This window comes from Leguminivora glycinivorella, chromosome 2, assembly GCF_023078275.1.
Source record: "Leguminivora glycinivorella isolate SPB_JAAS2020 chromosome 2, LegGlyc_1.1, whole genome shotgun sequence".
NCBI classification, from domain to species: Eukaryota; Metazoa; Arthropoda; class Insecta; order Lepidoptera; family Tortricidae; genus Leguminivora; species Leguminivora glycinivorella.
In genome coordinates this window covers 2403253-2429526 of record NC_062972.1, presented here as the reverse complement: position 1 = coordinate 2429526, position 26274 = coordinate 2403253, and the positions used below count along the sequence as shown (strand labels likewise).

General features: G+C 36.5%; 1 protein-coding gene across 2 annotated transcripts in view; it reads right to left on the bottom strand.

Moving 5' to 3' along the window:
- LOC125242097 (synaptic vesicle glycoprotein 2A-like) overlaps positions 1 to 17837 on the bottom strand; it is a 29239-nt gene extending 11402 nt beyond the window's left edge. For both annotated transcript variants that reach the window (XM_048150805.1, XM_048150813.1), the window contains exons 1-5: positions 17506 to 17837; positions 9119 to 9280; positions 8077 to 8239; positions 6103 to 6224; positions 5432 to 5670 (exon numbers count right to left, since the gene is read on the bottom strand). In XM_048150805.1, the coding sequence (XP_048006762.1) occupies positions 5432 to 5670; positions 6103 to 6224; positions 8077 to 8239; positions 9119 to 9280; positions 17506 to 17587 (768 nt within the window). In that variant the 5' untranslated portion in view covers positions 17588 to 17837. The remainder of the gene's footprint in view (positions 1 to 5431; positions 5671 to 6102; positions 6225 to 8076; positions 8240 to 9118; positions 9281 to 17505) is intronic.
- Positions 17838 to 26274: the final 8437 nt, after the last annotated feature.

The following is a 26274-nucleotide window of genomic DNA, read 5'->3' as shown; positions in this document are numbered from 1 at the left end:
TGGAAGAATTCGTTGTTTCACCAAAGATAATGTGTGTTTGTTTGTTTGTCCGTCTTTCACGGCCAAACGGAGCGACGGATTGACATGTTTTTTAAGTGGAGATAGTTGAAGGGATGGAGAGTGACATATGCTACTTTTGTCTCTTTCTAACGCAAGCGAAGCCGCGGGCAAAAGCTAGTACAGTACGGGTAGCATGGTCGCGCGATAGACGATAAAATATCAGGCCGTCCCTGTCGCACTATTAGTAAGTGCGATGTGCGATTATAGGGACGGCCAGATGTTTTATCATTTATCGCGCGACCATAATTGCCTGCCTGGACCAGATTATATTGATGATAATTATTATTTGTAACCATTTAGTTAATATTGTCTTCAGTTACCGCGATAGTTACTCATGAAATAAAAACTATGAAAACGGATTAAATCGCGTATAATGAGTTTAAAATTCATCCCGATGTTTCAAACACTTTACAGCGTTCGTGGTCAACGGGTGACTGAGGAAAAATTACAATGTGCAAAAGCTACCCATATTCTTGTATATAACCATTTAGTTGTTGAAGAAAAACATTCACACAACAATAACATAGGTCAACCAGCTCAGTAAATGCAATACTTTACTAATACTATGCCCACACTATGACCTATGTATAATGTATTATACCAGACGTGTAATATTTTATTTTATCAACAAAGGTATAATAAAGGATTGTATTGTATTTTTGTATGAAAATAAAAAATAGGAAAGCAATATAGTAATAGTCAAATATTCCATTAAAAAAATAAAAAATACTTAATAAATCCATAAAAGTTCAAATGATTAAAAAAAACTTCGGACTCGAACCCACGATCTTCTGCATCATAGTCGGTCGTTTGACCGAGACGCCATTTCGATTTACATTACCAGTGTCGAAATACACGATATGTATCTTTGTTGACAAAATGCGTCATTATTTCTGAGTCTGCTTGAGTTAACTAAACCAATATCTTTAAATAATTACTTGTCAAGAGCCAAATGTCACTGATGACAATGTCAACTAAAAATGCGCGAAATATGACGGCTCTGTGTCTGTACACAAAATTTGGCACGCACATTTACGTAAAATTAATAAAAAATTCACATGGATTTGTCCATGATTTCTGTATGAAACAATGTATTTCATTCACTACCGCGACGACGGATAATGTATAGTAGATGTATGCGCATATTTTTATTTAGTGGTAGTGTGCAGTGACTAAATAAATGGTAGATGTTTTTTGTATGGAAAGCGAGCCACCTTAACGCCGAGTGTGGAATTGAAAAACGAGCAACGAGCAAGTGAAAGGATTCTATAGAATTCTATAGAATTCTATAGAATTCTATAGGATTCTATAGAATCCTGAACTTGCGAGTTTTTTAACACACGAGAAGTAAAATACATTTGCACCCGAGTGTAACACAAAACTTTTCCCCTCACTATAGCGAGGAAACCACAACGCAAAAAATGCGTTTATCACTGCTTCCAGTAGTTCCACAGGTGGTAAGTCATATTTATTACTAGATTCACCAACTTTTATCAATTTTAAAGCAGTTATTTTGACTTTATTCAAGGTCAAATTACTTTACCCACTAGTGGATAAAATGCGTTTTTACCCGCTGGTATTAAAGGACAAAACACGTGTTTCCGAGCTAGTGAGGGGAAAATGCCCTTATCGGGATACGAACCCAGGACCGCGGCTTAGCAGGCAGTGTCACTACCGACTACGCCAGACCGGTCGTCAGTATTGTATGGGGAGTTCCATAGACGTCTGCTGCGTGACGATGGTGTGTCTGTCAAATCTGGTTGATGCAACTGGCCCTTAGTCACAGACCCAAGTAACGAATACCTACTTAAAGAGTATATGTGCATAGAATTACGGAATAGTTTTCATAAGGTAGGGAAGGAAGCTTATGAGTTGTTGCCATTAGTTTTATCAAAGACATACAAGTAAGTACATCTCCGTATAGACAGGTTCAAAAGTTTTAAATCTGTGTCGCGAAATGGCAGTTTATGCACTCTTGCGACACATGTAGGTAAGGTTTACGATTTGTGCAACAGACTCTCAGATGAGTCGAGAATCGGGATTGTACACAAACATATAGGTACCTACATTAGTAATTACAGTATTACATATGCCATGCTCAAACAGCAGTGAATAATACACAAACAATGTTCTGGGTGGTGAAGTGGTGACTAATATACATTCATTTGCATTTATGAATATAGTACATATTTACGCAAAGTTACTATACATAGCGAATTGTGAAAATATAACAGTGTTTTTTGTAAACTTGGTAAGGTTTTGCGAATAATTTCATTTTATGATTTAAATTCACAGTTTAAATAAAGGATTGTTGCTTCTCAGTGTTAAGTTCATCATCAAAACGTGGCAAAAGTAGGGAAAACAATAAGATATTTTCCTGGCACTATTCTCGAATTTGCCATGACCATTATAAGGGTCGGATTATACCTACCTAACCCAAACAAATTCTGAAATTGAATTTATCTAAATATATAAAAGAAGAAGCTGACTGACTGACTGACTGACTGACTGACTGACATATCAACGCACAGCCGAAACCGCTGGTCCTAGAGATTTCAAATTTGGCACGTAGGTTCCTTATATAGTGTAGAGGAGCACTAAGAAAGGATTTTTCAAAATTCACCTCCTAAGGGGGTCAAATGGGGGTTCAAAGTTTGTATGGGGAAACAAGATTAGTTTGACTATTTTATTCGAAACTTCACAGGAAGATTCCTTAAGACATATGACTGAATACGTGTTTCAGGTTTTTTGAAAATTTTACCCTAAAAGGGTGAAAAGGGGGTGATACAGTCAAAAAATCAATATGGGGTATCGTTTTTATGGTTTATCGGGTCGCTGATCACGATAAATACAACGTTTTTAAAATTTAACGAGGCGGAAGTGAAATACCTTCTCCCCTGTTGTGGTGCGATGGGGTTTAAATATCAAAAAAATATATAAAAGAAGATATTGACTGACTGACTGACATATCAACACACAGCCGAAACCGCTGGTCCTAGAGATTTCAAATTTGGCACGTAGGTTCCTTATATGGTGTAGAGGAGCACTAAGAAAGGATTTTCCAAAATTCACCTCCTTAGGGGGGTCAAATGGTGGTTCAAAGTTTGTATGGGGAAACAAGATTAGTTTGACTATTTTATTCGAAACTTCACAGGAAGATTCCTTAAGACATATGACTGAATACGTGTTTCAGGTTTTTTGAAAATTTAACCCCTAAAAGGGTGAAAAGGGGGTGATACAGTCAAAAAATCAATATGGGTATCGTTTTTATGGTTTATCGGGTCGCTGATCACGATAAATACAACGTTTTTAAAATCTAACGAGGCGAAAGTGAAATACCTTCTCCCCTGTTGTGGTGCAATGGGGTTTAAATATATAAAAGAAGATATTGACTGACTGATTGATATATCAACACACAGCCGAAACCGCTGGTCCTAGAGATTTCAAATTTGGCACATAGGTTCCTTATATGGCGTAGAGGAGCACTAGAAAGGATCTTTCAAAATTCTCCTCTTAAAAGGGTGAAATGGGGGTTCAAAGTTTGTATGGGGAAACAAACAATTAGTTTGACTATTTTATTCGAAACTTCACAGGAGGATTCCTAAAGACATATTATGACTAAGTAAATACATGTTTCAGGTTTTTTGAAAATTTGACCCCTAAAGGGGTGCAAAGGGGGTAAAGTCAAAAACACAATATGGGTATCGTTTTTATGGTTTATCGGGTCGCTGATCACGATAAATACAACGATTTTAAAATCTAATGAGGTAGAAAAGAAATTTTCTCCCCTGTTGTTGTGCAATGGGGTTAAAATATCCAAAATAGCCATAAGTATAGCTTTAGTTTTTATCTTTACTTCTGGTTCAAGAGATTTCAAATTGACACGGAAGTTCCTTAGAGGAGCACTAAGAAAGGATTTTTCAAAGTTCACCTCCTAGCATGATAATTTGACAGGGGCAAGGACAGGGACAGGGCCAGGGACAGGGACAGGGACAGGGACAGGGACAGGGACAGGGACAGGGACAGGGACGGGGACGGGGACGGGAACGGGATAGGGTTAGGGATAGGGATAGGGATAGGGATAGGGATAGGGATTGGGATTGGGATTGGGATTGGGATAGGGATAGGGATAGGGATAGGGATAGGGATAGGGATAGGGATAGGGATAGGGATAGGGATAGGGATCGGGATCGGGATCGGGATCGGGATAGGGATCGGGATAGGGATAGGGATAGGGATAGGGATAGGGATAGGGATAGGGATTGGGATTGGGATTGGGATTGGGATTGGGATTGGGATAGGGATAGGGATAGGGATAGGGATAGGAATAGGGATCGGGATAGGGATAGGGATAGGGATAGGGATAGAAATAGGGATAAAAATAGGGGACGGGGACGGGGATAGGGATAGGGGAGGGACGGGGACAGAGACGGGACGGGAACGGGGACGGGGACAAAGATAGAGATAGGGACGGGGACAAAGATAGAGATAGGGACGGGGATAAGAATAGGGATTGGGGTCGGAATAATCGGTCGGCAATCGATATCTAGGCAGTGTAAAATGCAGGTGGCTCAGTGGGAAGGTATTAGTAAGTAGGCATCGGCGAGTATCCTGCATCCGTAATAACTATTACATTCAATGTGCTGTAAGAAGATCGTTGTTTGCTTGCCTTTTATATGTTTACGTTTGCAATAAGTATAAGCAAAATGGAAAAAAATGTAAGCGATAATGCAAGGAAGTACTTTTTACCCTACCGACCATAGCGTCGAGATACTGGCTATGTGGGTTGTATGAAGTTTCCCCAGTATATTTTTTAGTATAAATATTTATATAGGTAAAATACATACATATTCGTACCTACTACCTACGCTGTGGTCGCTGTGTAACAATTATACAATCATTGCAAGAATTTCTTTAAAAACAATAGGTGTAAGGTACAGTCAGCCAAAACCGGATCGTACAGCAAATAGATCAGTTACAATGGCCCTCCAGTCGAGAATTGCCCCGCTTTACCTTAATTGAAATAATCACGGACAGATGTACCTACAAAGAAACCTACGGATCCAAATGAAAATCTTATTTTTTGTAAACGTTTCAATAAGAATACTTTTATTACGCGGGCGAAGCCGCGGGTAAAAGCTAGTTATGAAATAGAGAAAACGAAGTCTTTCACTTCGCGTTTAGCCACTCACATGATTCCAGTAGCCAGAGCTTACACACCTCTTAATTGCTTGCAGTAGCTGTGGCTACATAGCGGGATACTGAAAGTTTGATTATTTTTATGTCGAAGCAATTTGGAGCTCCTTTTTAAATTTCCTTGATCTGAGCTATGAGTGATAAAATAAGGCACGCAAGTATTATGATTTCTTACCGGATAGTTATCAGCCGAAGTCCCATGGTTCCACGAATACATCTTGGCCAACACAGGCAGGGCTGCCTCCGGGCCTTTAGAAGCCAGTATGAACCGTGGACTCTCAGGCAGGAGCGACAGAATCCCTGCAGCTGCCAGCCCTGGGACGCACCAGGACCACATAAACGCGCGCCAGGAGGTTATCCTGATGCTGAGGAGGTGGAAAGACCATTTGCCAGGGATTATCACCCAGGCAAGACCTGCGGACAGCATAAATAAATATTGTTATGATTACCAGCTGATTTATTATCAAGACATCCATCCACTGCTGAACATAACTGTTCCCACAATGATCAGTCATGCGTTTCTCTTATCCATAAAATTCACTGCGATTCTGATATTGTCGGCGAACCAACAGATCTTGTTAAGCACTTGTTATGAGACTTTTCTATCTGAACCGGAAAACATTTGTGACGCTAAATATGTTTGTGTCTACATTAATGAACCTTTCCGATCACTTTCACATTCTGGCAATTTTCTGGGATGTACCACAGAATATATAATAGATATGGTTGTACCAGCCAAGGGTCTTTTCCAGATCAAATTAAATTAATGCGAGGAAAAAAAATGTAAAAGACAAAGGGGGACCAGTGAAAGTTAGGTTATTAAAATCAATTAGAATTTGAACTCACCAGGTAAGATTATGAAGGAGAATGAGATAAAGACTGAACCCCAGGCGATGGCTGCCGCTCTTCGTGAGTTGGCGTGCATCTCGCCAAGGTAGGCGTATACTGTCGCACTGGAGGCTGATACACTGCAACAAAAATGTAGCAGGTTGTAAGGTAGTAACAAGCAAGATTAAGTTGTAAGCTTTTTTTTTACAAGATTATAAATTAGAGGTAGTGTGCTATCGCATCAAGGCGTGAGGATCACCAGGAAAACTAGTTTTAGATGTTATGTAAATAATATCGTTAGTTTCTCTCTTTGATTTAGTGCGTCTACTGACAATATTAATTTTTCAAATACCATAAGATTGTCTGGAAGAGATCGCTCTCTAGCGATAAGACCGCCTGTTGTTTACCTTTCTTTGTATTGCTTCTTTCATGTTACTGTATTTAATTGAGGCACAGTATAATAAAGAGTACTATTGTACAGTATGGCCACTCCCGCTCCCCGCTAAAAGTGCCGCCCACCCCCTCTCGGTTACCTCACAGTTACCCCTGTCAAAAACGCGAACAGTCGACCTGTTATATCTCACTCATACAAGCATGGTACGCGTTCACCTACACGAGCTTAGACTGTGTGCTAGGAACGGGCCTCTTTCATGTATTTGATCGCCAATTCGCCAGTGTCCGAGATGTGATTGAGGTGTGCAATAAAGAATATTTGTATTGTATTGTATTGCACGTCTGGATGGAGATATAATACTTATTGATAGTGTTTTATTTTACAACAGCCAGCACCATTACAAGTAATCACACAGAGTGCGCTGTAATACCTAATCCCGTATGCTGTTAATTGCAATTGCATATCCATCAGTTTAAATGATTCCGAGGATTAATTGTTTTCTTTTTTTTTATAAAAAAAATTGTAATTAAAAAAACGCAATTGACATGCTTCTCATCTTACACGTGCTCGTCAATGCTCTTGTTATTAATATATTGACGATGCACATTAATAATTATGTTATAGTATAGATAAGTAATATGTGTCGATAGCGCATTGTTGATGAAATAAATGTTCATTAAACAGCCAATTAAAATAATGACCATCGTGGAATTGCGTTGTTAGAATGGAAATGACGATAGAGAGTGGTTCTATCGTCGAGAGTAATATTGTTTACGTTACCTATATATGTATTACGTATTCAATATCGTATATCGAATATGTTCACGCCAAATATAACACTTGTGCAGCAGGAAACAGGTTTAAATAAGCTGAATATTTTTAGTAACATTTTATATATATTATCTACCTACCTACGCAACAACACAACGTAATGTTTTGTTATGTAAAATTTAATTTACAATCTTTGTGGCGTTTACCCACGTTTCTTAAAATTACCGTCAAAGGCTTACCAGCAAGCTTATTTAATAGTACATCTATTTATATCGCGGTTTAATCGTATTTCAATAGAAAAGATAAACTTACAAAAATCCTGTCAGGATCCTGAGCACAAACAGCGTCAACGAGTCGCTAGCGAAGGCGGATGCGATAGAGAACAAGGCAGATGCTATCAGCAAGCATGCCTGCCTATAGCTGGCAGCATGACTGCTTTCTCTTTTGCTTTGCGTTACCTCAGAATTTTTGCCACGGCTTTTAGGAACCTCCTGGGATCCACTCGGCATATCATGTCTTTTCAAATACTCAGTTTTATTTATTTTCAGCAAAAAAAATAAACTTACAAACATCCTGTCAGGATCCTGAGCACAAACAGCGTCCACACATCGCTAGCAAAGGCTTTGAGTCTCAAAAAATGCATCTTACTTAATACATATCAGGTTTAAATCAATTTTAGTAGAAGAAAAAAACTTACAAACATCCTGTCAGGATCCTGAGCACAAACAGCGTCCACACATCGCTAGCAAAGGCTTGAGTCTCAAAAAATGCATCTTACTTAATACATATCAGGTTTAAATCAATTTTAGTAGAAAAAATAAACTTACAAACATCCTGTCAGGATCCTGAGCACAAACAGCGTCCACACATCGCTAGCGAAGGCAGAGGCGACAGAGAACAAGGCAGACGCTATCATAGCTGGCAGCATGACTGCTCGTCTCCCGACTCGGTCGCCAAGGTAGCCCCATAGGAATGATGTTGACACTATACCTGAAATTGCAAATGTATTTGTTAGGTATCTATTCTACGCTTGCACAAGTTTTCCTTATATAAGTTGTGCTTTGAGGAAAAATTAGTTCTGTTGCAAATATCATTTCCTTGTGATATGTGCAAGCACTTATAAAAAGGTGTCAGAACGGAACAAAAAAGTAAAGTCGGCTAACACTATCTTCACTATCATACCTATATTTAGACCAGCAAGTACAAAAGTGAAACGCCGTGGTTTGCGTGGACGACGGTCGCGCGATGCCCGCCGTCGCGTCGCATCGCATCGTGTACCTTCTATAGTTCGTCGACATCGCCCGATAAAGACACTACCATAAAGATCGAAGGTTTGATTTAGTCGCGTCGCGCCGCGTCGCATCGTCGTCGCGTGACCATCGCGCGACCGACGTCCACGCAAACCACAGCGTAAGACAAAGTTATAAACATCACTTTCCTTGAGTATTCTAAGAACACCACTTTCAAATTTCTCTAGCCTTAGAACTTGTTTAATAGGGATAGGCCTATAGTCGGCAATAAATTATAGGTGCCTATTAATTTTCAATTTCTAACCGTAAATCTAAGTTCCAAGAAGGGAAACTTTCGCATTGCTTAGTTAATCGAAATGGAAAATGTAAGCGATGGCGGTGATCATTCCTTTATGCGGCGATAGTTCCAGCTAAGATAGTGTTTGTCGTCAGTTAAGTATAATACCTATCGATGATAAAAGGAAATCCATCTGACCACCTATAATTGATTTCTGACTTCCCATGTCCATCCACGACTTATGTATGACACGGCCTAGCCGGGTAGTGGAAGCCGATGGTTCGAATCCCCGTGAGAATCCCTGTCACTTTCTCCTAAAGCGCATATTATACTATCCCTTACCAATAAAGGCAGCAGCGTTGATAATCCCCTTGTGCTGTTCTGACAACTCCAGCTCGCACTGAGCTGATGTCAGCACATAGCTCATGCCAACAGACTCCATGGAGACATTGAGCATGATCAGGCCACTGGTGAAGAGGACCAGGTGGTTGAAGCGGCCGTGACCTGAAATGGGGAAAGTAAAGGTTTTATTTTCATCTTGCAGTTTTGAGTCTTTGACACGGACTTATCTTAAAACTCGGCCACACATGCGCATTTTGTGAGCGCAGGCGGAGCGTTAGCGAAGCGCAATGATAGCGGTGCGCCGGGTGCGTAGCCGAATGGCACAAACGCTCACGAAACGAAACGCTAGTAGATATCTATCCCTATCGCTCTTGCGTATTGGCGCGACAGAGCCGGACTACGTTTCGTTTTCGTTTGGCGTCGGAGAAATGCCATTCGGCTACGGGGCCCGGACGGACGCTGGCGTTGCGCCCAGTAGGCCTAGCACAGGATTGCCACGAGAGTATGTCGACGCGAGATAGATCACACGTCTTGTTCTAATTGTATTAATGACATAAGGACGGGTAGTCTATCTCGCGGCGACATACTCTCGCGGCAATCATGTGCTGATCCTGCAGCGGACGCCGGCGGGAACTAACGAGCGCGGATTGCGAGCAGATTGCACGCGGATTGCGAGCCGATTGCGCGCGGATTGCGAGCAGATTGCGCGCGGATTGCGAGCGGAATCAGCGCGCATTCCGCTCCGCTAACGCCACGCTATCAAAACGCTTTATGTGTGGCGGAGGCTTAAGGCAGTAACAATAAGTTTAAATTAAATTCACATGCCTAATAATGTGTAGTTTGCTTCATTTCACATTATTTGGAGTTCTACGATTGCCAGGAAATTCATATTTTTATAAACTTTACATGTCCGACTTGATTTGTAATTTACACGTAATAAGGAATATAATGTATAAGGAATACATGTTTTACGAAAGCACGTGTATCCCAAAACAAAATGACACGGTTATTGACGCTCAATTATATTGCAATGAACTTGATGTCTGGTGAGTCTGTGGCAGGACCAAAACCGGTTTCGGGCCAAGACCTCCGGGCTAATACCCTCGCACGTTTGATTGAGATAATCTTAAAATAGAACTGAGTATCCGAGATTTGATATTTCATAAAAACCGATAGTAAAAATTGTTAACAGTATAACCAAATAACGCAAACAAATCAGAGGTCTCACTGCAAATTATCGGTAACCAATTAAATAACTGTAATGTGAGCAAGGCAATATTGACAGAAAAAGATTCTACAAATCAATATAACCACGGGAGTTCTGCAAATTTAATATTTTATTTGTTAAATTGGGTTACTCACGTTTTTGACAAAAAAATACTCTACATTTATTCCGCTTTCAACTTGTCAAAAAAAGAGTTATCGATTGAAACATTTTTTTATGTGAGTGACCCGATTTTTTCTGTAACACAAATTCGGTTATTCAATTTATTCTGCAAGATGTTAAAATGCAAAGTTGTTCTGATGGGCTCTTAACGTAAAGATAAACAACATTAGCTAGGATGAATTTGTTATGGCCATATTCTACCTCTACAATATATTAAATGTATGGAACAGCCGATTTTTTTCTAACATCCTTTTTACGTCTCATATCGGATTGGACAATGAGAAAACGCAGTAAGGACATATACATATAACAAAAACGTTCTCGCGGCGAACAACAAATCATTTTGTTATGTCTAAGCAATTTGCGTCTTCCCTTCCTCAATGCGTCCGGTCAGCAGCTTATGCAACCCAAACAAATCTGAAATCATCACTATCACTATCGGATACAATCTAGTGATGTTGTAACTAAAACTATAATATTTTGTTGTGTTAGTAATCCATACTAATATTATAAATGGGAAAGTGTGTGTGCCTGTTTGTTTGTCCGTCTTTCACGGCAAAACGGAACGACGAATTGACGTGATTTTTTTAGTGGAGATAGTTGAAGGTATGGAAAGTGACATAGGCTACAGTTTGTCTCTTTCTAACGCGAGCGAAGCCGCGGGCAAAAGCTAGTAAAATATAAATAAAATTTGTGAAACTGACAAAAATAGGTTTAGAAAAATTTAAACCCGTGTCGAGCGAGACAAGTATACAACTACACATTTTACTTCGACAATAATCCTCGATATCCATTTTCTTTGCCTTAAATAACGTACTACATACATACATACATACATATAATCACGCCTGTATCCCGTAAAGGGGTAGGCAGAGCACACGAACTACTAAGTTTCAGTGCCACTCTTAGCACAAAGGGGTTGAAAGAAATCCAAATTGTGACATTGCATTGACAGGTTGCCAGCCTCTCGCCTACGCCACAATTTAACCCATATCCCACAGTCGACTTCTACGACACCCACGGGAAGAAAGGGGGTGGTTAAATTCTTAACCCGTCACCACACGGGATGGCGGAAATAACGTACTGTCGTTAAAAATGACCATTATAATACAATCGTTTTTGGATAAGGTACAACGATATGTTACTAGTAGTAGTGAAGTGATACACATCTAGGTCTCTCTTAAAAAACAAGATCTTTTGTTAACATATAAGTACGTCATATAATTGTTATACAGAAAAACCTACAGAAATTGGATTGTCTGATTATAAATCAATTTTTCAGTCACGCACAATTGCGCATACACCTAAATGTAATGCCTTTGCAGATTTCCATAGATTATCTTGTGCGACGGATTGGCACAAAAGGCCTTGATTTTCTGATAGTGATTATCAATTTATTAATTTGAAATAGCTAATTTTATTCTCTCTCATTATTTCTTTAGGTGAAATTAGTATGTATGACCTAAGTTTACACATATTCATCATACGCACAGTTTTTCTACATATGTTTAATGACGATGATGACCTAACTTTTTATTTCGGGACAAATCAATGATTTTTTTTTTTAAATAAATGGGCTGCAACTATGGAACAATAAGTATGTATTTATCTATTTAAGTATGTATATCGTCGCTTAGCACCCATAGTACAGTCGCCATCAGATATATAGGAGCGCCCGAGGTGCTCACAAATATCTGAACACGCCTGTATTGCCATGGCGTTAGAGGCGTGTTCAGATATTTTTGAGTACCTTGGGCGCTCCGATATATCTGATGGCGACTGTACAAGCTTTGCTTGAAACTTTGTTCTGTGTAAGGTGTCCCCAATATTTATTTATTTAATACCTGAGGAGGTCACAACATTACAATTATGCTTTTTCAGCTATATTATGTTTATATTTCACGTAACCAAGTTTTGAACAAATTAGTATTTGTGGCTCACAGTGGAGAAGCCATAATGCACATAGGTATGACTAAAATATGGACAGGTGGAAACCACTCATATAATTATAGTATTCTTTTAATGACAAAATGTTAAACTTATTGGCCGTAAATAATAACTAATATGTAAGGCAACATATACACACTCTCACTGTCTCTATGCTCTAATCTTTATGGTCTTATTATCATGTAAGCTGATATATCAGTCAGAAACATCGTGTAAGCCAATGTAATCGATCCGTTATCGATTCATGTATCGAGCAAACAATACGCCAGTTCAAGGTCACGATTTATCGGCTATAAATCGATTACTTTATCCTTCATCGGCCTACAATTTGTCCGACTGGATACCTTACATGCGGTCACTCACGGTTTTTTAGTGTTGAATGCGCGAATGCATGCTTATGAAGTGATGTATAGTATGGCAAGCAATAATCATCTTAAAAACGTGAGTGACCAGTTTTTATTTGTCTAAAATTCGAGTTTCACAGAATTTTTGTTTTTAAAATTGTGCTACCTACTAGACTATCCGTAGTGTTTCGTAGCTTATCTTCAAAAACCAAGCATTTCGATATAAAATAAAAATTAACACGAATATGGTTGTTTTGGTAAAAAGGTCTTATCGTTCAAATTGGTTGAAAATACAGACAATAATGCCCTTGTGATATGTTGACATTTATTTTATGAAAATTATATCAGTGTTTTTTTACCTTTCAACTACGTTATTCAATATTCTTGTGTTTTTATTTGCATAAATAAACTATTGTAATTGTGCTGTATGTTAATGCTGATGCGTAAAATTTAATTTAACTTATTTGTCATCTAGCGCGGTCGAAGTCATAAGCAGATGCTGGTTTAGTGTTATCGTGTAACCCAATATTGTTGACTCCTTGGCAATGTTGACATTCGCGTAATGAAAACGTCAGTTCAAGGGTGTTATGTCTAATCGATCATCTAGACCAAAGACGGGAAATTTTAGCTTGGTTTTAGGTTACACATACGATCGGAAGGAATCGGGATAAATTATTGAATTAAGACATAATATATGAAAAATACATATATCTCGGGAAACAGATATCCTTCAGCCCAGACAGCAATGAAGAAGAGGTAAACAGACGTATTAATTGTGCATGGAAAAAGTTTTGGTCACAAAAAGAAATACTAAAAGGTAATTATGCACTATCACTAAAGAAAACTGTAATGGATACCTGCATCCTTCCTAGCCTAACATATGGCAGCCAAACATGGGTGTTTACAAACAAAATCAAAAATGCTATTACAACCTGTCAGCGTGCAATGGAGAGGAGTCTTTTAAAAATACGGAAAGTTCATAAAATCAGGAGCGAAAATATAAGGAAGAAAACCAAGCTTACAGATGCCCTACAGCAGAGCCTACGCTTGAAATGGAAATGGGCAGGGCACATAGCTAGGTATAAAGACGGAAGATGGACACTGGAAACTACAAAATGGAAGGGACCAGCTGGAAAAAGAAATAGGGGAAAACCAAAAAAGAGATGGACCGAGGACATCATTCCAGTAGCAAGCATAGACTGGCTAAAGACAGCCCAAAATAAAGACCAATGGAGAAAGTGTGAGGAGGCTTTTACCCAAAAGGGGTCCACATTAAGTTAAAGAAACATAACAGAAGTATACTTATTGTAATGTAATGTGGAAATAAAAAGCTATTTTATTTTATTTATTATTTATTATATGAAAAATATTAAAAGGCATGCAATTTTAAATCTTCTTAAAGGCAACGCACCTCCAACCATTCTAGTGTTGACGATGACTGCTTACAGTGCTTACAATGACGAAGCGATAATAAAAAAGTCAGTTACGAGTATGTTTTTATTGAAACGTGAGTGACCCGTTTTAATATAAGTGTTGTGCGACTCAAAATCATATAATTGAGTGCCATTGTATGACACAACCTATACGAGATCGAGTCACTCAGAGTACTCAGAGAGAGATATGTATTCCTTCAAAATAGAACAGAAGCTTGTACAATAAAATTATTGTGTTAGTGAGTAAGCCAATATTGTCAAATTGTGTTGATATTGATATTCGCGTAATCAACACTTTGGTTCAAGGGTATTGTGGTTAATGGATCATCTAGTTTAAACACTAAATAATATCGTTGTCATTTAGATTAGTTTGTATTGCATTATTTGTAAGCAGAATCATAAACATTTTGAGTGGGTCACTCACGTGCAATTTGGTCGAGTCTCGAGCGTTAATTCGACTTAATTTTACGTGAGTAGCCCCCTTTATTTTTTGAATACAAATATCCACTTTTTTATTACGGCACGTAAGGGTTTTTGACTAAAGGGACTTTGCGAGTACAATACAATGATGCTTTTCGCATTCTACTGAGGTTACCTAGGTTTCGCAGCCGCATCGGGCATATTCATGGACTTGCGTGGTGCCCTGCCCTCACTTCTTTGCCATAAGCAGAACCGGGCAGAAGCAGTCGGGTAGCAGTTTTCTGGGAGAGATTGAGAAGCTCAGGCATTCTTATACTTAGCACTATCTCCGAGAACCTGTATATTTGTACCTATAACCCCATTATTCGTTATTGTTCATCCGTTCACTATAACGAGAATAAAAAGTAAAAATAAGACTGGTCTGTCGACTGAAGCAACTTTTAGTGTAAGTTTTATATGTATTGTTTTTGATATATATTATATGGACCTATTGTGTTGGAAATAAAGTATTTTATTTTTGAAACCCAATTATAAATGGGCTTACTCTTAAATAAATAAATATTATAGGACATTCTTACACAGATTGACTGAGTCCCACGGTAAGCTCAAGAAGGCTTGTGTTGCAGGTACTTAGACAACGATATATATAATATATAAATACTTATATACATAGAAAACATCCATGACTCAGGAACAAATATCTGTGCTCATCACACAAATAAATGCCCTTACCGGGATTCGAACCCGGGACCGCGACGTAGCAGGCAGGGTCACTACCGACTGCGCCAGACCGGTCGTCAAAACTCTTGGCCACTCTCCCATAGATTCAATATTATGACGCCATCGCTATTATCACTCTCATTTTAAAACGATAAGCTAAAATGTGATGAAACTTGAATGAATATTAAATTAGATTAATTACCTATACCATGTCTAAGGTACCTACATATAAATAAATATAAACATTGCAGTTAATGGCTCATTTTCTTTTATTTATAGTTATGAGATTTAATTGGGTAGTTATACGGTAATAATTATACTTATATAAATACCTAAGAATAATAAACTGCCTGTCTCAGGTCTTATTAACTAATCTGCATTGTAATTGATTTAATGATGTAATATTAAGCCTTGTAAACCTTGACTGTTAACTGGCAATACATTAATTTTATAGTTTAATGGTTTCGACCCAATTTTGTTAGCTGCTGCTAATCTATAAGCAAACAGGTGTTTAAGTTAGATTTACGTCTTTTTATTACTATTATTGGTACTAAATCTTGTCTAAGTCTTTCGGTTTTTTTTCAGCTCACACAGGATTCCGAGTTTTGCACTAAAATTAACAAAATTAACAATTTGATAGGTGAGACAGGATGTTGAAAATCCTTTGTGAGAAACTGGAGTCTGAACTAGGTTAAGACCTGTATTTACAGATCACCATCAGGTTTTCACCCCGGGAAAAAAATATACCTACACTATCATGTACTTAAATACTAAATACAAGTATTTAGGTCCAAAATAACTGATAACAAAAAGTAAAACGTACAAAAAAAAAACAAAAAAATAAAGAAGAAGAAAAAAAAAGAAAAAAACAACAATAAACAAAAAAAATTACAATATAATTTTTCAGTACATATGGTGTTTTTTTTTACGCACTAGTGCGAGAAGTGATTCATTATATGCCAGGTCGAAATTATATACACGTGCGAAAAGGAAATTCGTAACTCGTGTCGATTTAAAACGCTCCTTTCAGTCGTGTTTTAATTTATCGCCACTCGTTTCTAACTTACTTTTTTTCGCACTTGTATCGTAATGTACTATTATTAGACTTTAGATGGATAAATAAAAGTGTTGCCCGCGACTTCGATTGTGTGGGATCAGTAATTTAGGTAACTGGGTTTACCCATTATTGATTACTTAACAAACTTCTACCCGTCCTATGGCCTCCACAAAGGCGAATTCAGAGCTAAAAAGTTCTACATCCTTTCCCCGATCTCTTTATGTCAAATTACATCAGACTAGTTTACAAAAACTGTACTATAAATTTAAAGTGTAGATGTAGCTTAAATAATGTAATGACAGGTACCAATAGGTAAAGCTTGCATTATGTACCTACCAATAAATCAAATCTAATTGAAGTTCACACGCAGCCAATAAAACACTGGAGTTACTTTGAAATTAAATTGGCAGTTGCTAGGCAACTGATATAACCGAAATAAAACTTCAAGAGCCACTTGCACCAACGAAAATGTAGGGTTAACCCTTTGACAGTTGACAGCCCACTAACCCTGAGTTAAGTGGTTGGTGCAAGTGGTCCTAACAATGTAAGGGCCACTTGCCCCAACGAAAACGGAATGAAAATTGAAAATCCAATTTGACAGATGTCAGCCCACTTAACTCAGCGTTAGTGGGCTGTCATCTGTAAAATTTCATATAATATGGCGGGTTAACCCGAGGGTTAATCCTCCATTTTCGTTGGTGCAAATGGCCCTTACAATGCTAACTTATTTTAACCATCATTTTGTTTTGGAAATCTTTAATTGTATTAATATTTATTAACCCCGTTTTTTCAATCAATCTTAGCTTTAAAAAATGTGAGTGACCCGTATTTATGGAAAAAAATATTTGTCTACAATGACTCGTATTTGTCTGTTTAGCATTGAATCGTGAGAAATAAATTGTTTACATTTTTAATATACAAGGTCTAAGATAATATGGACCAGATAAATCTGACGTAAACGAACACATTTACGCAAAACTTATAACCATAACAAAAGTCAAGTTCACGCGTGTCATATTTCTAGCAAAACTGTCAGACACACAAATCGTAACAATGATGTAATATAACAAAACATTCACCTGTTTGTTCAAAAGCATCCTCAAAAGTGATATCGTTGGTCTCCTGCCCGTCTTCCAACTTCTGATCTTCAGAGTTCTTCATTTTTGTAACTTACAAAACAATAACTTAAACTGCTGCTTCACGCAAACATAACCTAACTGTTCATTTCAACACCAAAAAAACTATTTTTATTCTTTAAAATCACACCGTTGTGATATATAAACGGTTCTGTTTTTTGTATAAGTACCGTTTGATTCAAAGCATGCTGTGATGAAAATGATAACTGGGTTGAGAACTTGAGACCGCGCGAGACGTGGTTCGGGCTTGGAGTACAGCGCGGTACTAAATATAAAACACATGGCATGCATGCCATCGTGTACAATATTAAATGACTATACATGAATCTTACAGTGAAATTGATAAGGTTTATTGTTAGTTAGTACGGAAGTTGTTGCTGCGAAACTGCGGACAGGGGGGTTACCATGACGTGCTAAAGCCGTTCAGTTTAGGTTGAGAGAAAGGGATACAGCTATAGCAGTTACATCGCTCCGTCCCTCTCTCTCAACCTAAACTGAACGGCTTTAGCACGTCATGGTAACCCCCAGTATGGAAAAGATACCATTGTGATTCATATTAAAATACGTTAGAGTTTTACGATAAACAATTTCTTTGTCAATTTAGAATATAATATGTAGGCTGAAGAAAAATGATTAAAAACATGATAATTATTGTCATTATTGAGTACAGATCGATTAGATTTTTACCGTGATCTTAAACATGTTATTAATCATTTCAAACTACGACAATTGTGATGCCTATCGAAAACAGCATTGATCCATTAATTTCGTCATTTTTACAGCAATTCCCGTTTAGTTTGTACATTTGGATCACGTCTCCGATTTGGATAAAAATTGGTAGGCTGATATAGTCCATGATGCTGAGCAAGATCCACTAGGTTTCCCAAAATGTCCTAGGTTGATTGTATGAAACTTTCCTTTTTTGTTACCAGATTTCTATACATTTTCGGTAACAAAAAAGGAAGGTTTAAATCGTTTAAAGTGTCTGCGTTGTAAAAAAGATTTCAATGAAACACTGTTTATTATTTTTACGTACGTCACATTGTCACAATGGGCACTTCTCAAGTTCTTACAAACCTACGTACATACATCTGACAGTGAATTCTAAAGTTTTAATGATTTTATTCAGGAAATACGTAAACAAATATAATTGCTAGAGTTCCAGACCGAATTTTTAATTGCCTTTAAACGTATACAAGAAACTAGATAGTAAACAATAATGTCAATGACTTTGACATTTCCTAAGAAGTTAACCAATACTAATACTATATTATTATACTCTTTGAAGTTAACTACATAGAATAACAATACAAAGGTTTAATGAACATTAAATGAAACCTCTATCGGTGTCTACTTGACAAAATGCAGGTCATTATCTGTAGATACATAATATCATTTTAGATGTTCGCCTAAGTAGGAGATTAAGATAAGATTAAGGATTTGAAAGGGAATTACATTGTTGATGTTACAGATAAGTATAAATATATGAGTCCCTATCGCGATATCAGATTACCATTAAAAATGTTATGTACCTACGTAAATTGTAAGCCAAAACAGCAACCTTTCTCTTACGAAGCTTATGGTTTTGTTGTATTTTATTTGAGAAACGAGTCACTCACGTATTTGAAGCCCAAACTCGGCATATTAAAAATGTGAGTGACCCGTTTCAAACCAGTGGGCCGATTTTTGAGTCTCACGCGTTCGAGTTCAGAAAATTGGCACTAAAAAATTAATAAGCAAGTCACCGTTTTCAACCGGTATTTTAGTGACAAAAACCCGTATGCGTGATTCAAAAATCGCCCTCCTGAATCTGTATCTGCTTGAGACTTTCATCGATAACTCATTACATATACCTAGCCATAAGTATCTTAAAAACGTATAATAATTATTATTATAACTATTTAATAATGTTCTTAACTAATTAAGGGATATGGACCGTGATTACTTTATTGATTTCTATGTCTAATGAAAATAACTGTGAATCATTCAAAACTCTTAAATGTGTTTAGTATAGATTATTATAGGTTTATCATGCACCTGTAAGAGCCGTCATTGTAAACTGATCCTTATACATAACACTTAAGACCGTCTTTAAATAAATTAACAACAGTGAAGAATACAATGACGGCTTCAACAGGAAAATAACGTAACTACCTAACAATTGTTTTAAGTTTTAAGCAAACGCGGATCGGACCGCCCGATCTCGCCAACTATTACATAAACCCCAGAGGTTTACAATAGTGGCACGTTTGTAAATGTAATTTAAGTAAACTTACAGTAAATAAATAAATTAAAAAAAAAAAAAAGTATTCTGTACCTTGCCACATGATTATAGCGTGGGAGTATTGAGTACAAACACTCATTACGTCATCCACAAACGACATCACCAAAGGTTGCGTTATCAGGATTCAGAGCCTAACGGGCTGATAGTGTATCAGCAACATTGACTAAATTGTAACTGGTATTTTTTAATTGGAAATTATTTTGTATTTTTTTTATAATGGAGATATAATTTACATAATTTACATAATTTAGCGTTTAAAATTCGCGAATGACTGAGTTATAATTTTATGCAACGTTTATTAAAAATTAAAAACGTTCTCCAACTAGGTAATTAAGAAAAGACTAAAGTTATGTCATCAGCATTTTAACTTTAAATAGGTACTGTATATCAATACTGAGAGTTGATTTGTGCATGCAAAAGCAAAAAACAAATTGAAAACCTCCTTTTTTAAAGTAATTTAAAAATTACAAATCAATCAGTTTCTTTATTTACATTTCTATTAAGTATTTTATCAGTATTTTTAATAGGAAATAATGTCGGGTACCTCGATAAACCTTTCATAATTGCTACTTATAAGTGGCATTACTTTCCTAAAAGGTCCTTCTGCTTCTTATGCAATATTTTTTTTAGAAATTTATTTCAGATGGCAACAACCTTGTGACGAGTTAAGAATTTCACCACTCCCTTTCGTCCCATGGGTGCCGTAGAAGTTGACCGTGAGATATGGGTTAAAGCCTGACCAGAAATATATGACTATTGTCAGGAGGGCGCTGTTATTCTGATGTGTGGGGTGACAGTTCTAATGAAATTCCGCAAAATGGCGCGTACTCATATATTTCTGGCTTTCAATTGTAGCGTAGGCGAGAGGCTAGCAATGTCACAAGTCACAATACTCAGTTTCGTTTTCTTTCAAGCCCTTTATTGCTAAGAGTGGCTTTAAGAGACAAAGGCAAAGTTGCTCGGCGACTGTTTTGTCGCTCACATCTAGTCTATGGGCTAGTATGAGAGTACGCACATGTTGGATTTGCCATTATAATGTTTAATAATTGTAACATTTTAAGGTACATTTCTCTCAAACATTTAAATTTATGGCAATAATGTCGGTAGACAAAGAAACCGGGTCGGTCTGGCAAGTTTACCTGGACTGGTTATAAAAGGGACTGCTCGTCGGCGAGCAGTCACTTTTAGTTCTACCAGCGCCACGAACAGAGATAAGTACCTTAATCTGATTATATAATAATAATAATTGTCTGAATTAGTTTATGAAATTATTTGAAGTACCTTAATCTGATTATTTAATAAATACCTGAATTAATTTATAAATTTATTCAATGAAAATTGTCTGAATTAATTTATGAAATGGATTAATGAAAATGTAATTAAAAAGTTAATGTTTTAGTGTTTCGTTATAAACAACTCTACAACCCTGTTTATGTCTGATTATTTAATAATAATTACCCGTATTTAACTATGAAAATTAATTAATGAAAATTACCTGAATAAATTGATGAAACTGACTAATGAAATTGTAATTAAAAATAAGCATATTTTACTATTTCATTATACGTAACTTAATAGTAACCATGTTTATGATTTTACTCCCTTGTTGAATATTTGATGTGTTTCTAACGAGTAAATATATAATTGGTGTCATTGATTTATAACCAACGCAGTTTTATTATGTCCCATATTTGCCAATTGAATTACATATTTAAATTTATCCCAAAAACAAATTTAATTAGGATCGCTTAAATGGAGAATACAAATAAATGTTTACAATTATTTTATCATAATATTAGTCACTTCAGGTCTGTTATTGTGAAGGTTAAATATGCAATCGACTCATGCTTGACCAAGTTCAAGTTTGGAATCTCAGTTGTCTATGTGCAGACTTTTGAGTTTTCAAACGACACTCTTTTGACAGGACTCATGATGTAAACATGTTTGTGTAAATATATATTAATAAATTATAAATAAATAACGTTCGGATAATCCAAAGTGCCTTCCTATTGTTCCAAGGACCTCCTGTGGGAATTACCACAGGTTATGGCCCAGACGCAACATTAAGGAACATTGTGTTTAAAGCTAGGAAGTGTTTGTATTTTTTCAGCATTATTTAGTCAGCTTTCGTACGGCGAGAATAACGTTAGCAACCACAGTTGTTGACAACATAACCTTAGCAACGAGAGTAACATCATAGTTAAAGAAAAACCGTAAGTAAGCTACATCATGGACAGCAAGGACAACATAAAGACTTTGAAATTAAATACGAATTATTCTAATTGGAGAAAACTAGCTAAATTATTTCTGGATGCAAAAGGAATTGGAGCCGATGATAAAGGTAAAGACGCAAAAGCTAAATACTATATTTTAAATTCAATAGATGAAAATATTTTACATTATGTGATTAATTGCTCAACCACAAAGGATATTTTTGAAAAATTAGATATTGTCTTCAATTACAAAGTGGAAAAAGACAGTCACCTCAGAGTTATAGAATTTTATAACTACAAATTTACTGGAGATATACTTCAAGATATTAGCAAATTGCAAAATATGTGTTTTGAACTAGAATCTACCGCAAATAAAATAAATGATGACATGCTTATACAAAAGATTTTGACCATTTTACCTTCAACATTAAATTACTTCAGGACTGTATGGGAGGTAACTCCGAAGTCTGACCAAACCATACATACTTTGATCAAACGAATTCAAAAAGAACTTAAGCTTGTTGAAAATAATTATTCAATAGTAGTCAATTCAGATATAAATAACCAAACAGAGGAAGCAATGAAAAGCAATGAAAGAATTTGTTTTAATTGCAACCAACGAGGGCATAATTGCGAGATTCTGTAATAATAAAAAATGCACAATATGCAATAAAAGTGGCCACACTTCCAGTGAATGTTTTTCTACAAAGGTATGTAGGAAATGTAACAGGAAGGGACACATTGAAAAATTTTGTCGCACTTTTAGTCTGGTGAGTGAACAACTGAAGCATACAACTAGTATTAGAGCCATTATTGATTCGGGTGCATCCTCTCACATGTTCTATAATAATGATGTCATTAACTCCACAGAAAATGTAAATGTAGAAATAAGATGTGCTAATGCAGAGAACCTCGTCGCACAAGCCATAGGTACAGTAAAAACAAATGGTTTTGAACTGGAAGATGTACTACATGTTCCTGCAATTTCTAGAAACCTGATATCTGTAAGTTCAATCACTGATCATGCAGCTTCTGTACTCTTCGTTGGAAACAAGGTAACTGTAAAGAAATATAATCGCATTATTCTTACGGGATATAAAACTAGAAACGGTCTTTATGAAACAGAATTTTCTGCTAACACTGTTCGCGAGGTTTTGCTTTCTGAGAACGCCGATATTTGGCATCGTCGGCTAGGTCACGTATCGGATGTGCCGCGTCTAGCTAAACTGGTGAACGGTATCAAAATTGGGGGGAACATAAAGAAAACTTTTGTGAAATATGCATTAAAGCAAAAATGACTAGAAAACCTTTCAAAAATAATAGAATTAAAGCAAAATTTCCTTTAGAAATTATCCATACGGACATTTGCGGTCCGATAGAAATTCCCACTTGGGATAATAAAAAATATTTTATTACTTTTTTGGATGACTTTACACATTTTTGTGTTGTCTACTTAATTACTTTTAAAAGTGAAGCCTTTGATAAAATAAAACAGTTTGTGACTTTAGCGGAGAACCATTTCAATACAAAAGTTAAGAAAATCAGATGCGACAACGGAAAAGAATACTCGAACAATAACCTAATGTCTTGGTGCAGCTCTAAGGGCATAATTATGGATCTAACAATACCCTACACTCCTCAATTAAATGGAAAAGCAGAGCGATTGAATAGAACCTTGTTAGAACGAACGAGAGCATTAATATTCGATGGTCGAGTTCCAAATTATCTATGGGGTGAAGCTCTTATAACTGCAAGTTTCTTAATCAATAGAAGTCCTACCGAAGGCAAAGACAAAACTCCAGCAGAGATGTGGTTTGGCATCAAACCTGATGTATCACATGTAAGACGTTTTGGTTCAACAACTTTTTATAAAATAAACTCTGGTGTACGAAAGCTAGATGTCAGATGCAAAAGGGAATCCTGATTGGCTATATCAGGAATGGTTACAAAATATGGGTGGATGAAACAAAAACAATTGTAAGAGCGAGGGATGTAAGAATAAATGAAGATGAGCAAGGTATATATACAAATGAAGAAAATGATGAAAGTATTAGAGGTCTTTGGACAATCGACGAAGAAACTGAAGAGACAGTTAGAGAAGGCACAACACAAAATGAAGATCAAATAAACAGGCAGGAAGAAAATCAGGTCAGAAGAGTCAATAGTAATGAAGGTCGAGAAGGAGATACATTAAGAAGAATTGAAACAAGTAGCAATGGAGAGGAGGGTCGAGAAGGAGGTACATCAAGAAGAATTGGAGGAAGTAGTAATATAGAGAAGAGTCGAGAAGGTGACATGTTAAAAAGAAAAGTAAGAAGTAGAAATGCAGAGAATGTTCGAGAAGGTGTTATTCATTTAAGAAGATTAGGAAGCGAAACAAGTGAAGATGAAACAAAAGATGAAACAAAAGAAGATGAAACAAAAGAAGATGAAACAAAAGAAGATGAAACAAAAGAAGGTGAAACAAAAGAAGATGAAACAAAAGAAGGTGAAACAAAAGAAGATGAAACAAAAGAAGATGAAACAAATGAAAGCGAAACAAATGAAGGCGAAATAAATGATGGCGAAACAAATGAAGGTGAAATAAATGAAGGCGAAACAAATAAAGATAAAACAAAAGACAATGAAACAAATGAAATAGAAACAATTGAAGAAGAAAATAATGAAGTATTTTATGATGGGAATGAAGAATTTTTTGATAATGAAGAAGTTGAAAATCGAGTTGGAAGTATTGAAAATCAAAATATTGATAGTGATGTTAATCAAAATAGAAGAGTTCAACCTGCTAGAGACCGCAGATTACCTGATAGATATAAAGATTATTTAATGAATTATGATACTGAAGCTTCAATGTTAACCTACGAGGAGGCAATAGAATCAAAAGAAAAGGATAAATGGAAAAAGGCAATAAAAGAAGAAATTAAATCACTTGAAGAAAATAAGACGTGGTCATTTGTGGATGAACAGGAAGCAAAAGGAAGAAAATTAGTTACTAGCAAGTGGATTTTTACAGTAAAGTCTGATGGCAGATATAAAGCCAGACTAGTTGCAAGAGGCTTTCAACAAAAGTACAAAATAGATTATGACGAGACGTACAGTCCGGTAGTTAATAGTACGTCTTTAAGAATCTTACTATCTATTGCAGCGGCAAAAGGGTTAAAAATAAAACAGTTTGATGTGAAGACAGCCTTTTTACATGGAGACTTGAAAGAATGTATATACATGAAGGTACCCAAAGGCTATAGCAACAAAGAAGGCAAAGTATGCAAACTAAACAAGAGCTTATACGGTCTGAAACAAGCTCCACTAATGTGGAATATTAAGTTTACAGAGTTCTTAATAAAGATGGGGTTCAAGCAGATGAAACTTGATCAATGCATTTTTGTTATGGAGGGTGAAAGGAAGATTATTCTTGCGGTATATGTCGATGATGGATTAGTTCTTGGAGAGAAAGAAGAAGATCTAGTGTACATAATAGAAAGAATTAGAAAGGCTTTTGAACTAAGAGTCTTAGATGAAGTAACCAATTACATTGGTTTGGACATTAAGCAAGATGAAAATGGCATTAAAATTTTTCAGAAAACATACAGTGAGAAAATCATTAAGAAATTTAACCTAAACAATGCCAAAGAATGTAAATGTCCAACAATTCTGATAGAACAGCATCCGTCAGTAAAGGTTGATACTAAGTCTCATGAGCTTTACCGAGAGATGATAGGGTCATTGTTATATCTTTCGAATAAAACGCGACCAGACATTAGTTTTCAAGTGGGTTATTGTTCGAGGCATCAAAATTCTCCAAATTTAAATGATTTGAATAATGCTAAGACAATTTTGCGATTCCTGAAAGGCTCAACAGAAAAAGGCATTCACTTTAATAAAGATGATAAAGTACTCAGGGGTTATTGTGATTCGGATTTCGCGGGAGATCCAGACACTAGGCGCAGCACTTCTGGTTTTGTGATTTGGCTGAATGGTGGACCAGTGGCATGGAGCTCAAGAAAACAATCAGTAGTCGCACTGAGCAGCACAGAAGCAGAATTCATAGCAGCAGCAGAATGTTGTAAAGAACTACTATTTATAAGGGATCTGATTTTTGAGATAACCAAGGAAAAACTAGAAGTTGAGATGAGAGTAGATAATCAATCTGCAATTTGGCTTATGAAAAAAGGAATCATGGGGAAAAGAAGCAAACACATAGACGTAAAATACTAT